This window comes from Schistocerca cancellata, chromosome 6, assembly GCF_023864275.1.
Source record: "Schistocerca cancellata isolate TAMUIC-IGC-003103 chromosome 6, iqSchCanc2.1, whole genome shotgun sequence".
Taxonomy (NCBI): Eukaryota; Metazoa; Arthropoda; class Insecta; order Orthoptera; family Acrididae; genus Schistocerca; species Schistocerca cancellata.
In genome coordinates this window covers 220,593,208-220,607,853 of record NC_064631.1, presented here as the reverse complement: position 1 = coordinate 220,607,853, position 14,646 = coordinate 220,593,208, and the positions used below count along the sequence as shown (strand labels likewise).

Below are 14,646 nucleotides of genomic sequence, written 5' to 3'. Positions count from 1 at the left end.
AATGTTTTCTTACATGACAATATTGTGCATAATATATTCCATTACATTACACATAATTTCGTACACACATCATAATGATGACATTTGTCGAGCACAGTTTTCTTGCTGATTCTGCCATCTTGGCTAATCATCCAAATAATCATTCATCATGTTCACTTCTAATCATCTGCCTTGCAAACAATTACCAATTACAGCAGTTAATGCAAAAGCTGCTGACACCATAAGTGCACTTTTGCCCATCGTGCTTATATGTTATCATCAGTGTTTAAAACAATGCCTCTAGGTTTACTGATACAGTTGGTACCTGTCTCACTCCTTATTATGTCCCATATTGTTTTGACTTTCTTACAGGAGTGGTTGATTTTGGAACTAAAATATAAACATTTCAACTGATAGATAACATCCCTTAATATTTTACAGCATTTCTTATAATGACATATTTGGGTAGGGTTTCTTCAGTTTGTTCCTGTAATATAAAATTCTCGTATTTGTTTACAAGATATACTTATCCCCTTTGTGATTCATAGCTCTTTGTGGTTTCTTTGAGTTGGTTCTTGAAAAAATTTCTTGTGAAGAAAATGATGTGTGACATTGGTTCTTTCAGGAAAGAGGATTATATTATGATGGAAATAATGGCATTTATTACTCCTACGACAGTGGAAGTGGTGAATATTTGTTCCATTCCCAGATTGAGCAAAATCAAAATGTACCCTATGAAGCAGAGGAAAAGAAACGGAAGAAACTCAACAAGAAGATAAGTAAAGTATGTTAACCAGTGCATTGCATAATAACTATCTCTTTTTAGATTAATGCCTGAATTGAAAATTCATTTTTGTGCTTTTTAGTCTTTTGTATGAAATATTGATTTTCAAATTCATCCATTTATTGAACACTTATCTTTTCAGCAGGATGAAGAAATAGACAAAATAGCTGAAGGAATTATTCAGTTATCTTTAAAGGAACAATTAGCAAATGCTATAGGTAAAACATTTATTAATTTTTAAAAATTCTATCGTAGGAAAACAAAAAGTCTAAGACAGAAGAAATTACAAATGATGACTGTGGTAATGAAGGAAAGCAGGATAGGGATGACAGCCGGGAAGAGGGTGAATGCTCTGACAGCAGTCCAGATGACAGTAGTAGCAATAGCAGCAACAGTGACGAATTAAAAGAAAATCTTTTAGACAGTGGTAATGAAATAGATTCTTGTCTTGTAAAAAACTCTTGTTATTGAAATTAGATTACTGCCCCTTACATGTTTGTTTTCATGTGCAATATCATTACTGATGAGTGTGGTTATTTGTTTCAGACTGTTCAAAAGCTTATCCACCATGCATGCGGATTGTAGTGAAAGAAACAAATGTGGAAAAATTGAAGATTGGTACCTTATTTATTGTGACATATACTGGAGGAACACTGGGTCGTGAAGGTGACCATTCTGTGCTTATTCCTGACATCAACGTAAGCAAAGTAAGTGCTTGGATATAATTATATGGATTATAAACAGTCTTCAGCTGCAAAAATAAATGTGGTTATCAGGCAGAATTTTCCTAATGTGGAAAACGAGAAAAGGAATTACAAGAGCCGTTGTTAAGCCATTATCATCTGTGTTCTAAATTTTTGAGAGTCCATTTGCAAAAAAGAAAAAGATGTATTATAGGCACCTCATTGCCAATGGCTTATCAGAAGCTACACATTTTGATATTGAAATTTTAGTTGGTGTTGAGGAATAAAATTAAATTGTGAGACAGAATTACTGGCTAGTACTTATATTAAGCAGGCAAAATTTCAGTACTGATGAGAGAGACAAACACTATCTGATAAAAAATATCTGGGCACCTATTAGTGGACATTAATATGAGGTGTGTCCACCCTTTACCTTTGTGATGACTGACAAGGACACTTTCAATGAGTTGTCTGAATGGAAGCCCATTCTTCCTGAAGAGCCAAAACCAGAGAAGATAGTGCTGTTCGAAGCTGAGATGTGGAACAAAATTGAAGTTCTAACTCGTCCCAAAAGTGCTACATTGGGTTCAGGTTGGGGCTCTGGACAATCTATTGCAGAAATATTATTGTCCACGAACCATTGCCTCACAGATGCTGCTGTATGATGAGGTGCTTTGTCATGCTGATACAGTCAGTCATCGTCTCCCCTGTTCCTCTACTGTACACAGTGCATAATGCTGTAAAATGTGTTCATATCCTTCCACATTTGCATTTTCTGAAGTGCAATAAGGGATAACACCCTATCCACAAAAACACACACCCATACCCCACCACCATCTCCTCTGTAATTCATTGTTGGCATTACTCATGATGGCAGGTAACATCCTCCAGGCATTCCCCAAACCATTCCGTGGGATTGCCACAGCGTACTGTGTGATTCATCACTCCAAACACTTGTTTCCAGTCATCCACTGTTCAGTGCCATCACATTTTACAGTCATACACTGTTCAGTGCCATCACATTTTACATTACCTTAAGCTTTGCTTAGCATTGATATAGAAATGTGTACTTTGTGAGAATCTGTGTGCCATCATACCCGTCTTTTTAACTCACTAAAAGCAGTCATTGTTCTAGCTGGATTGCTGGAAGCATTGTGGAGTCCATGAGTGATTCTTTCCACTGGTTTTGTGCAAATTTATTTTAATTTGATTTCTATTTTTTTATCAGCCACCCTCTGCAATGCTCAGCAGTCCCTATCCATCACTACATGAGGTCTGCCTGGTCTTGATTTAACTGTGGTTGTACCTTTGCATTTCTTTTTTGCAATGCGATCACCAACAGTTGTCTTGGGTAGCTTTAGAAGGGTTGAAGTGTCCCTGATGGATTTGGTTCTCAGGTGACATCCAGTGAATAATCCATGTTCAAAGTCAATGAGCTCTTCTGACTGACCCATTCTGCTCTCACTGCTTCTCTACAACTCAAAACTCCTCACCTTCTTTTATGCTGGCAGGCCCATTGGTCATGACATCTAGTGGTCATTTTTGAATTACATAGTGATGTCCAGATACTTCTGATCAGATAGTGTGTGAAAGTATGAGGTCTGTTCAAAAACTTCTGGAGCACTCATAATTTTGTGCCAGTGGTGTGTTGGAGCAAAATGCGATTGGTGTCCCAGCACACACAACTGTGTTTAATGTGTAACTGCTGGAGGTTTCATAGTTGTGTGTCTGTTAGTTATTGTTCAGTGCTGTATTGAGTAGAATGTTGTGTCGTACAGTTAGCAAATTTCAAGATGGCAGAGTTAGAGGAGCAGTGTGTTTGCATTAAATTTTGTGTGAAAGTCAGGAAAACCTTTACAGAGACATACCAAATGATATAGAAAGCCTACAATGATGAACGCTTAAGCCAGTGGTTCTCAAAATTTTTGAGCTTTGGACGCATTTAAGAGGCCGCAAATAATTGTGCGTGCATTTAAAATAATTGAGGGCACACTATATACATATTTCTGAGAAATATTTTACAACAGTCAATACAGGAAATAAATACTGTGATAAAATAACAACTAAATCATTTTATTTTGAATTTCCTGTCCAGACTACAGAAAATAAACTTCCATTGATAAAAAACATACATTATCACTATATTAACAAATAATTTTTGTATAAAAAATCTGAGACATTCATGAAGCTCTGTTGTTGTTGTTGTGGTCTTCAGTCCTTAGACTGGTTTGATGCAGCTCTCCATGCTACTCTGTCCTGTGCAAGCTTCTTCATCTCCCAGTACCTACTGCAAACTACATCCTTCTGAATCTGCTTAGTGTATTGATCTCTTGGTCTCCCTCTACGATTTTTACCCTCCACGCTGCCCTCCAATGCTAAATTTGTGATCCCTCGATGCCTCAGAACATGTCCTACCAACCGATCCCTTCTTCTAGTCAAGTTGTGCCACAAACTTCTCTTCTCCCCAATCCTATTCAATACCTCCTCATTAGTTACGTGATCTACCCACCTTATCTTCAGCATTCTTCTGTAGCACCACATTTCGAAAGCTTCTATTCTCTTCTTGTCCAAACTAGTTATCGTCCATGTCTCACTTCCATACATGGCTACACTCCATACAAATACTTCCAGAAACGACTTCCTGACACCTAAATCTATATTCGATGTTAACAAATTTCTCTTCTTGAGAAACGCTTTCCTTGCCATTGCCAGTCTACATTTTATATCCTCTCTACTTCGACCATCATCGGTTATTTTACTCCTTAAATAGCTAAACTCCTTTACTACTTTAAGTGTCTCATTTCCTAATCTAATTCCCTCAGCATCACCCGACTTAATTTGACTACATTCCATTATCCTCGTTTTGCTTTTGTTGATGTTCATCTTATATCCTCCTTTCAAGACACTGTCCATTCAGTTCAACTGCTCTTCCAAGTCCTATGCTGTCTCTGACAGATTTACAATGTCATCGGCGAACCTCAAAGTTTTTACTTCTTCTCCATGAATTTTAATACCTACTCCGAATTTTTCTTTTGTTTCCTTTACTGCTTGCTCAATATACAGATTGAATAACATCGGGGAGAGGCTACAACCCTGTCTCACTCCTTTCCCAACCACTGCTTCCCTTTCATGCCCCTCGACTCTTATAACTGCCATCTGGTTTCTGTACAAATTGTAAATAGCCTTTCGCTCCCTGTATTTTACCCCTGCCACCTTCAGAATTTGAAAGAGAGTATTCCAGTCAACATTGTCAAAAGCTTTCTCTAAGTCTACAAATGCTAGAAACATAGGTTTGCCTTTTCTTAATCTTTCTTCCAAGATAAGTCGTAAGGTCAGTATTGCCTCACATGTTCCAACATTTCTACGGAATCCAAACTGATCTTCCCTGAGGTCGGCTTCTACCAGTTTTTCCATTCGTCTGTAAAGAATTCGCGTTAGTATTTTGCAGCTGTGACTTATTAAACTGATAGTTCGGTAACTTTCACATCTGTCAACACCTGCTTTCTTTGGGATTGGAATTATTATATTCTTCTTAAAGTCTGAGGGTATTTCACCTGTCTCATACATCGTGCTCACCAGATGGTAGAGTTTTGTCATGACTGGCTCTCCTGAGGCCATCAGTAGTTCTAATGGAATGTTGTCTACTCCCGGGGCCTTGTTTTGACTCAGGTCTTTCAGTGCTCTGTCAAACTCTTCACGCAGTATCTTATCTCCCATTTCATCTTCATCTACATCCTCTTCCATTTCCATAATATTGTCCTCAAGTACATCGCCCTTGTATAAACCCTCTATATACTCCTTCCACCTTTCTGCTTTCCCTTCTTTGCTTAGAACTGGGTTGCCATCTGAACTCTTGATATTCATACAAGTGGTTCTCTTCTCTCCAAAGGTCTCTTTAATTTTCCTGTAGGCAGTATCTATCTTACCCCTAGTGAGACAAGCCTCTACATCCTTACATTTGTCCTCTAGCCATCCCTGCTTAGCCATTTTGCACTTCCTGTCGATTTCATTTTTGAGACGTTTATATTCCTTTTTGCCTGCTTCATTTACTACATTTTTATATTTTCTCCTTTCATCAATTAAATTCAATATTTCTTCTGTTACCCAAGGATTTCTATTAGCCCCCGTCTTTTTACCTACTTGATCGTCTGCTGCCTTCACCACTTCATCCCTCAGAGCTACCCATTCTTCTTCTACTGTATTTCTTTCCCCCATTCCTGTCAATTGTTCCCTAATGCTCTCCCTGAAACTCTCTACAACCTCTGGTTCTTTCAGTTTATCCAGGTCCCATCTCCTTAAATTCCCACCTTTTTGCAGTTTCTTCAGTTTCAATCTGCAGTTCATAACCAATAGATTGTGGTCAGAATCTACATCTGCCCCAGGAAATGTCTTACAATTTAAAACCTGGCTCCTAAATCTCTGTCTTACCATTATATAATCTATCTGAAACCTGTCAGTATCTCCAGGCTTCTTCCATGTATACAGCCTCCTTTCATGATTCTTGAACCAAGTGTTAGCTATGATTAAGTTATGCTCTGTGCAAAATTCTACAAGGCGGCTTCCTCTTTCATTCCTTCCCCCCAATCCATATTCACCTATTATGTTTCCTTCTCTCCCTTTTCCTACTGACGAATTCCAGTCACCCATCACTATTAAAATTTCGTCTCCCTTCACTACCTGAATAATTTCTTTTATCTCGTCATACATTTCATCTATTTCTTCATCATCTGCAGAGCTAGTTGGCATATAAACTTGTACTACTGTAGTAGGCATGGGCTTTGTGTCTATCTTGGCCACAATAATGCGTTCACTATGCTGTTTGTAGTAGCTAACCCGCACTCCTATTTTTTTATTCATTATTAAACCTACTCCTGCATTACCCCTATTTGATTTTGTATTTATAACCCTGTAATCACCTGACCAAAAGTCTTGTTCCTCCTGCCACCGAACTTCACTAATTCCCACTATATCTAACTTTAACCTATCCATCTCCCTTTTTAAATTTTCTAACCTACCTGCCCGATTAAGTGATCTGACATTCCACGCTCCGATCCGTAGAACGCCAGTTTTCTTTCTCCTGATAACGACGTCCTCTTGAGTAGTCCTCGCCCGGAGATCCAAATGGGGGACTATTTTACCTCTGGAATATTTTACCCAAGAGGACGCCATCATCATTTAATCATACAGTAGAGCTGCATGTCCTCGGGAAAAATTACGGCTGTAGTTTCCCCTTGCTTTCAGCCGTTCGCAGTACCAGCACAGGAAGGCCGTTTTGGTTAATGTTACAAGGCCAAATCAGTCAGTCATCCAGACTGTTGCCCCTGCAACTACTGAAAAGGCTGCTGCCCCTCTTCAGGAACCACATGTTTGTCTGGCCTCTCAACAGATACCCCTCCGTTGTGGTTGCACCTATGGTACGGCTATCTGTATCGCTGAGGCACGCAAGCCTCCCCACCAACGGCAAGGTCCATGGTTCATGGGGGGGCATGAAGCAGTATTGCCACTCAAATGCAATGGCCGAGCGCTGTGTTACCTCCTACCTTACCAAGATGAAGGGCAAGAGAAACTATTAAGCGAAACATATTGAAATGAAATAATGCATTAAAACTAATGATTAATTCAAATTATAGAGAAAAGTAATAATGCAATACAAATGAAACATACCTTACGTCCACTCTTTCTAGTGTTTTTGGGAAACATGAGCCTTATGTGTCCTCATGATTTCTTCAATGTTTGGAGATATATATGTAAGACAAACTCTCATTTCCTTGTCAATACATTGAAGAGTTCCTGTCTTTCTACATTTAATTGTGGTGAGTGCAGAAAATCCTAATTCTTATACATATGATGTTGAAAATTGAACTAAAATGTTCAAAGCCTTTTTAGATATTGACACATATTCTTTTTTTATAGAAATCCAAAAGGCTTCAAGAGACAATTCCTTACGCTTAATTATCAGTCCACGATCAGTAGATACAGTTGCCAGGTCTTCTTGTTCTGTTAATGTTAAGCCGAAATCACCTGAAGTTTCCATGAATGGGTTTCTGATCCAGTCGTACTGTTTAGTGTTGGGGATGGAAAATGTGAACTCAGTGTCTCTTCTAAGCTTATTAAATGATCTATTGTTATTGGAAGTATTTCATTTAAGCATGTACTCCTTACCAACTGGAATATTTCCAAGTTACCTTGAACAGCTTTTCTTTTCCATATTTTTATTTTTCCATATGTTTTCTGTGAAACACTTTAATTTTGTCGGTGGATGTGAGGATATTTTCTTCTTTCCCTTGCCTGCTAGTGTTCAAAATATTGAACTGCTGAAATATATCAGCCAAATACTGCAATCTGGCAATCCAAAATTCACTCCGAAGGAGGTTGCAAAAATGTTAATGTTTCATTTCTTTGAAACACACGAGAAGTTCTTGTTGTAGCTCATGCACATGGGTAAGTACTTTCCCCCTTGACAACCACCTGACTTCTGTGTGTCAAAGCAACCGTCTATGTTCTGACTCTATATTGATACAAAGTTCTTCGAATAAATGTGTTTTGGCAGAGCTTGTTTTAATAAAATTTACCATCTGAACAACTTGCTCTAAGACTTCTCTCAATTTTTCTCCCAATGTTTTTACTATTAAGGCCTCTCTATGAAGAAAGCAGTGAGTTACAATAACACCATCTGTACAAATGCCTACACATGACTTCCTTGTTAACTGCCACTTATTAAGATAATCATTTAAAATGTTGAAAACATTCTTACCTTTAGTAGACACACTTAATTCTTTGCAGAAAAGAAACTGATTTACTATATGATCTTGATTAATGAAATGGACAAATACTAAGAGTTGTGATTGGTGGGTTATGTCTGTTGATTCATCAACTTGCGATGAAAAGTTTGAGTGCTTGAGTTTATTACTGCATATATTTTTCTCAATATCAGTAGACATTTCCATAATACCTCTGTGAACTGCATCATTCGACAAAGCAATCTTGGTTATTTTCATAGCTGCTTCATTTTCTAGCATTGTCATGACCATTTTTTTGCAAGCAGACAATATAAGTGACTCACCTATAGTATGAACTTTCATACTCTTTGCTATTAGTTCAGAGACTTGGTAGGAAGCAATCAGAAACAGACATTACACTTTTTAAAAAAATGTGCTGTTCTTGTTTGCTGTTCAGACACTCTTGAAATAGCTTACAGGTTTATCTTGCAAATGTGAATGCATTTTTTAAAATGTTTGCTCAGCTTACTAGGAAGCAGAGACTCATTTGCCATTTTTTACCCACACACCAAGCATAGTGGGAAAGGATAATATTCACTCTCAATACAAGTGAAACCATAGCTTAAGTAGCTTTCATTGTACTTCTGATTAGGCATCTGTTTTGCTTTTTTTACTTGCACTTAGTGTTTGTTCACTTCCAGAATTGGATTCTTCGACGGCATGCTTGTTTCTCAGAAATCTGTCCATTTTATTCAATTGCATTTTGTATATAAGATTCACTTCTAGCGCTTTGAAAATAAGCAGTATGCTGTACACAAAACATGAGCCCCACATACGCTAGCAACACCTCAATGACATATCACCTGAAAACTCTGCAATAACGTCAAGCGCACAACAATGGAAACAGTTTTCCTTCTGGGCCTGGATTTTTGTACCTCCATGGGTTAACAGTGCTGCCAATGAATTTTCAAGTTCCATTAACCTTGCTGGAGGCTTCTGTCCTGAGCCTGCTGGATCACAAAACTGCAGTGGAAATTATGCTCAGAAATAGGAAGGCTTCATGAACAATTATGATCATGTTCACATGTGCTACTCATCTGTAGCAAAGAACATGAAATGAAATTCTTGTAGTCGTGGACAGCTCGAGGTCAAACAATAACAACCTCTCAAAGATAATGTCCTCTCCCAGTTTCTCTTTTCAATAATAGTTTATTGATAACAGAAAGGTAAGCATCTCCAATAAAATATTGTTAAAAGTGAGTGGCTGCGGATGTTATTTATAATTTTTTGATACACTCTCACAGTACCTAAATAGGTCATAAAGGCTAATAATAATAATAATATGCAATTCACTTTCTACATGCTGTTGCAGCCCCACTCGAGTTAGGTGGAATAGGTTCGCAATAATTGGGAACGACACGAAACCTTCCGAATTCTATGGACAAGTTGTGATCACGTGCATAGCGCACAAGGCTCAATTTTAGTACGGCTACCATCATAAAAGAAAAATGTCCATAGGTGAATCAACTGTGAAACAAAAGCACGACACAATCAGATAATACCTGTAAGGGTTTCCATCGGAAAAATCCATCAGTTGTCAACTATTTTGTCACCATTTTCTCCTGATTCTGAACGATTGGATTTGACCAGAAATCCATTAATGCTTGGCAACACTGTGGATTAACTCAATATTTATTTACAAACTTTAAGAGCGACACAAGTGTCGTACCGTTTGGTTACGGAAAGAAGGCATGGAACGAGGTATGCGAAAATAATTTGCATGGCGCCTACTGGGCGAAGGGTGTTGAGAGGGGAAATGGTTAGGAAAATTTCACGACCAGTGGTAGTCATCCATGGATGCCTATGCACCTGGTACTGACCAGCGACTAAGATAGTTATATTTTACACACAAAAGTAAAAAGGGTTCCCTAAAAGTGCATTATTTCTATCAAAAATTGTGAAATTGAGGTAAGACTGTTGCAATGCAGTTCTAGTGCAAAGAGTTGAAGAAAATGGCATTTGAGACATTTATTAATTATGAATGACCATGAAGCATTATGTTGCAAGGAACTTGCAGTCCATGGTTGCAATCTTGGACTGCAAGTTTTTACAACATATCAAATAAGTTACTGTATTGGCCACACCAAACTTTACCATGGACGAAGTGTTACATTTATAAATTCAGTTACATTTATTATTAAATGAATTAATCACACCCACCAATGCATATTGTTATGATTGTAGGAATGTGACAATTATCTGACTATTCTGTTTCTCCACACCGCAGCATTCTGCCATCCAAATAATTATTTTTCTCGCCTCATTGCGAATTACACTTTCTCTAGAATTCCTTACAGTTCTCGGTGGTCTAAGGGATGACCACGATCGGCCAATGACGGCTTTATCCTTGGTCATTATTTTAAAATACCTTTGTCCAGTTCCCAAACAGCCACTACCGTTAGATTGCTAAGATTAGCAGCAATGGAAAAGAGAGAACAGTCAGCATGAAACGTACCGAATACTGTCGATGCTACAAGGAGATAAGCCGCTTTATTTCCTTAACCAAACTGAACTATTTGACACAGATTAAGGATTCGTTCCGTATTATACATGTCATGAAATGGATAAAACTGAGTAGCTATGTGTTCTTTTACATTTGGCCATATGTTTTCCTAAAATATTACGGGGCACACCTGTAAATGTTTTAGGGGGCACCAGTGCACCCTGGTGCACAGTTTGAGAACCCCTGGTTTAAGCTGCACACAGTGTTATGAATGGTTCACACAGTTTAAAAATGGCCAGTCCAAAGTTAAAGATGACCCTTGTTCAGGATGCCCTTTGACGTCTACTGACAACACTCATGTCAAGAATGTCAACAAAACTGTGTGTGGTAATCAAACACTGACTGTGTAAGAGATTGCAGAAGAATGTAAAATTTCAATTGGATCATGTCATGAAATCCTGACACAGCGTCTTGGAATGCATTGTGTTTCTGCCAAGTTTGTCCCACTGCTCATAAGTCAAGACCAGAAAGACCTTTGCCTCGCAATCTGTGAAGAGCTTTTGTATTGCACAAATGAAAACAAGATGTTCCTTAAGAGAATCATAACTGGTGATGAGACCTGGGTCTGTGGTTGTGATTTTGCGACTAAGGCTTAATCTTCATAAGGGGTTGAGAAAGGTTCTCCAAGACCAAAAAAAGCTCTTGAGATCAGGTCAAATGTGAAAGCCTTGCTGATAGTTTTCTTTCACTTTGAAGCATTAGTTCATCATGAATTTATGCCACAGGGACACTGTTAATCAATGGTACTATTGGAATGTGTCGTGATGCCTCCAAGAAAATGTCAGAAGGAAACAGCCTGAAATGTGGCAAGACAATTCATGGCTCTTGCATCACAATAAAGCAACCGCACATTCGTGCCTGTTGGTGCGTGACTGTTGCATAAAAAATGAAATCACTGTGTTGCCTCATCCTCCATACTCTCCAGACCTGGCTCCTGCAGACTTTGTTTTTATGTCAAAAGTTGAACACCCTGTTGAAAGGATGAAGATTTGCAACAGTAGATGACATAAAAGAAAATTCACAGACAACACATCACACGATGCTGCAAGAGACGTGCTGAGACTGCTTCTGGAAGTGGAAATGGCATTGGGAGCAGTGTGTCAATTGTAGAGGAGAGTATTTAGAAGGAGACCTTGTATAAAAGTAAAAGGTAAGCAAAGAAAAATTTTGAGGATGAAGTTCTGAATTTTTTTTAACAGACTTCATACATACCAATCTTTCGGAGTTAATTGTTCATTTCTTCATTCCTCATGGAGGTTTGGGGAAGGTTAAAAAGAAAGAGTGGGATGGAGGAACAAAGCTATTGGGAGAACAAGAAGGGACAAAGTTTTTAGTTTAACATTCTGTCTGCAGTGTGACAGTTGGAGATGGAGTGCTTAGTTGGAAAAGATGGGAAGAAAATTGAAGGGAGGGTTTTCAAAGAAAGTATTATGACATTTAAGTGAAATTATGGGTATCACAGGAAACTTAAATTTGGACAGACAAGTAGGGATTTAAAGTCAGTTTCTCCCAGTTATGATATTCCTCCCAAATATGCAGCTAGTAATATAAACAATAGCATCACCTTGCTCATTTTTGTCTAAAGGTTACACAATCCTTCAATGAAATGTCACAACCTCACCCCCTTCATTCACTCTGCTAGGCAGCTCTTCTCAACTGCACAAACTTTAAAATTATTCTTCTACACTTAACTAAGGATCTCCATCAGCACTTCCTAAGTTAATGATTTCACTTTTTACTTCTTATATGTACTATCCATTTGTCTAAAGCCATCTCTTTTTAAATGATTTTAATTCTTTGAATTTGTTGTTGGTTTCATTTCTAAGTGTGTTTTCCTTACTCTTCTACTGATTCTCTTTGATTTGTTCTGCAGGAAAAATCATCATTAGATTATTTCAGAACACTTTGTATCCAGTGCATATATGAGGGTCACTCCAAAAGAAATGCACACTGTTTTTGTAAAAATACAGTTTTCATTCTGCATGTGTGAAAGTTTAAAGTGTGTACAGTATGTAGATACATCCTTCCATCTTGTTTTCAAACTTAGTTCAACCTGTTCCGGTGAGTGGCGCCGTCACTGCATGTCTTCAAGATGGCTGCTACACTTGATGTTCATCAGAAGCAACGTTCTGTCATAGAATTCCTGTGCTGTGAAAACAAGACAGTGGGAAACATCCACAAGAGGTTGAAAATGGTATATGGAGATGCTGCTGTCGATCGCAGTACAGTTAGTCGGTGGGTAAGCAGGTTACGCGATGAAAGTGGGCACGGCAATATTGCGGACTGTCCTCGCAGCGGCAGGCTTTTTACTGCACACACTCCGGACAATGTGCAGAGAGTTATGAATTGGTGACTGCTGACAGACGCATCACAGTGAATGAATTGTCATGCTACGCTGGGATAGAGGAAGGAAGTGTTTTGCAGAATACTTAAAGTGTTGGCGTTAATACAGGAAAAAAACATGGAAGTGATTACAAAACTCAGATGGACAACACTGAAACATCCGTCTTACAGTCCTGACTTGGCTCCATGTGACTATCATCTCTTTGGAAAACTGAAAGACTCTCTTCATGGAACAAGGTTTGAAGATGATGGCTCCCTTGTGCACACTGCCAAACAGGTTGGTCCAGAATTTTACCATGTGGGTATACAGGTGCTGGTTCCAAGATGGCGTAAGGCAGTTGAGAAGGATGGAAATTATGTGGAGAAACGAAAATGTTGTTCCTAAAGGATGTATCTACACATTGTAAAACTTTCAAACATGTAGAATAAAAGATGGATTTTAAAATAAAAAACAGTGTGCATTTCTTTTGGAGTGACCCTCATATTTATTGTGTCTTTAAAGTGGCAGTATCTGTTGCCTTATGCATCCCCATGTCATTGATCATTGCTGAATGTTCCACCTTGTGTGATAGTTTCCAACCACCTGAGTAAGATCGTGTTGTGAAACACTGTTTCCACTTCCATATTTGACTTTTGAACATGCTTTTCTCAAACTGAGGATGGAAGTCTTCAACTTCTGTAACTCAAAATAATTTAATGTAAATTGTAGCAGTGACTTTGACTTTGACTATACTCCTTGTAGCATATGTTTCTAGATGTGTGGAACAGAAAGCATAGTTATCCTTCAGGAAAACACTGTTTGTTTCTCTTTGTTTCCCCATTATGCTTACACAACACCAATGATGAGCATCATATTCCTAAAAAAAATGCACAAGTGGGATTTGAATGAAGAAAGAGACCATTATGCATGGCTGTTTAACTATATAGATTGCTGAGGTTGAGTAACAATGGAATGTACACTACCTGATCAGAAATATCTGGACACCTCTATGTAATATGGAACTGGCCACCAGATGTCACAAGATGTGGACCCACCAGTATAAAAGAAGGTGGGAAGCACTGTGTTGTCAATAAAGAAGTAGTTACAGCAGAAGGAAGAAGGCTTTGCCAAAAGCTAAATTTATAACAATCTTTTTGTCATGCCTGTCAGCAACTCGAAGTGCCATCCTTACAGTGAGTAGCAATCTATCCCCTCCCTAGTATTGTAGTCCTCATGTACTGACAAACATGGACTGTCTAGCATTGTGAAGAGTGGTTAAAAAAATTAAAAAAAAAGCATGAGATCAGCAGAGGAATTTCACATCGGTTGCAAAATGCTCATTGTACGTAGGGAGTTAAAAAGAATTTATAGCCATACATTTCTGCAGTCAGTGCCGAGTGCTGCTTGAGGTGGTGTAAAGAGTGACACCGCAGGACAGAGGATGACTGGAATTGAATGATTTGGAGTGATGAATTGTACTGTACCTAGTGTCAATCTGATGGAAGGGATTGGGTTTGTTGACTGCCTGGAGGACATTACCTGCCATTTTGAGTCGAGTCAAGAGTGAAGTAAGAAGGAGGTGATGTTACTGTATG

At 38.4% G+C, this 14,646-nt stretch overlaps 1 protein-coding gene across 2 annotated transcripts in view; it reads left to right on the top strand.

Annotated features, from left to right (window-relative positions):
* LOC126088576 (angiogenic factor with G patch and FHA domains 1) overlaps window positions 1–14,646 on the top strand; it is a 290,555-nt gene that overhangs the window by 13,031 nt on the left and 262,878 nt on the right. The window contains exons 3-5 of one of the 2 annotated variants that reach the window (XM_049906771.1): window positions 605–763; window positions 1,019–1,190; window positions 1,310–1,470. In XM_049906771.1, coding sequence (XP_049762728.1) covers window positions 605–763; window positions 1,019–1,190; window positions 1,310–1,470 — 492 coding nt within the window. Of the gene's footprint in view, window positions 1–604; window positions 764–905; window positions 982–1,018; window positions 1,191–1,309; window positions 1,471–14,646 lie in introns of both variants that reach the window. The other variant, XM_049906772.1, reaches the window with a different exon arrangement.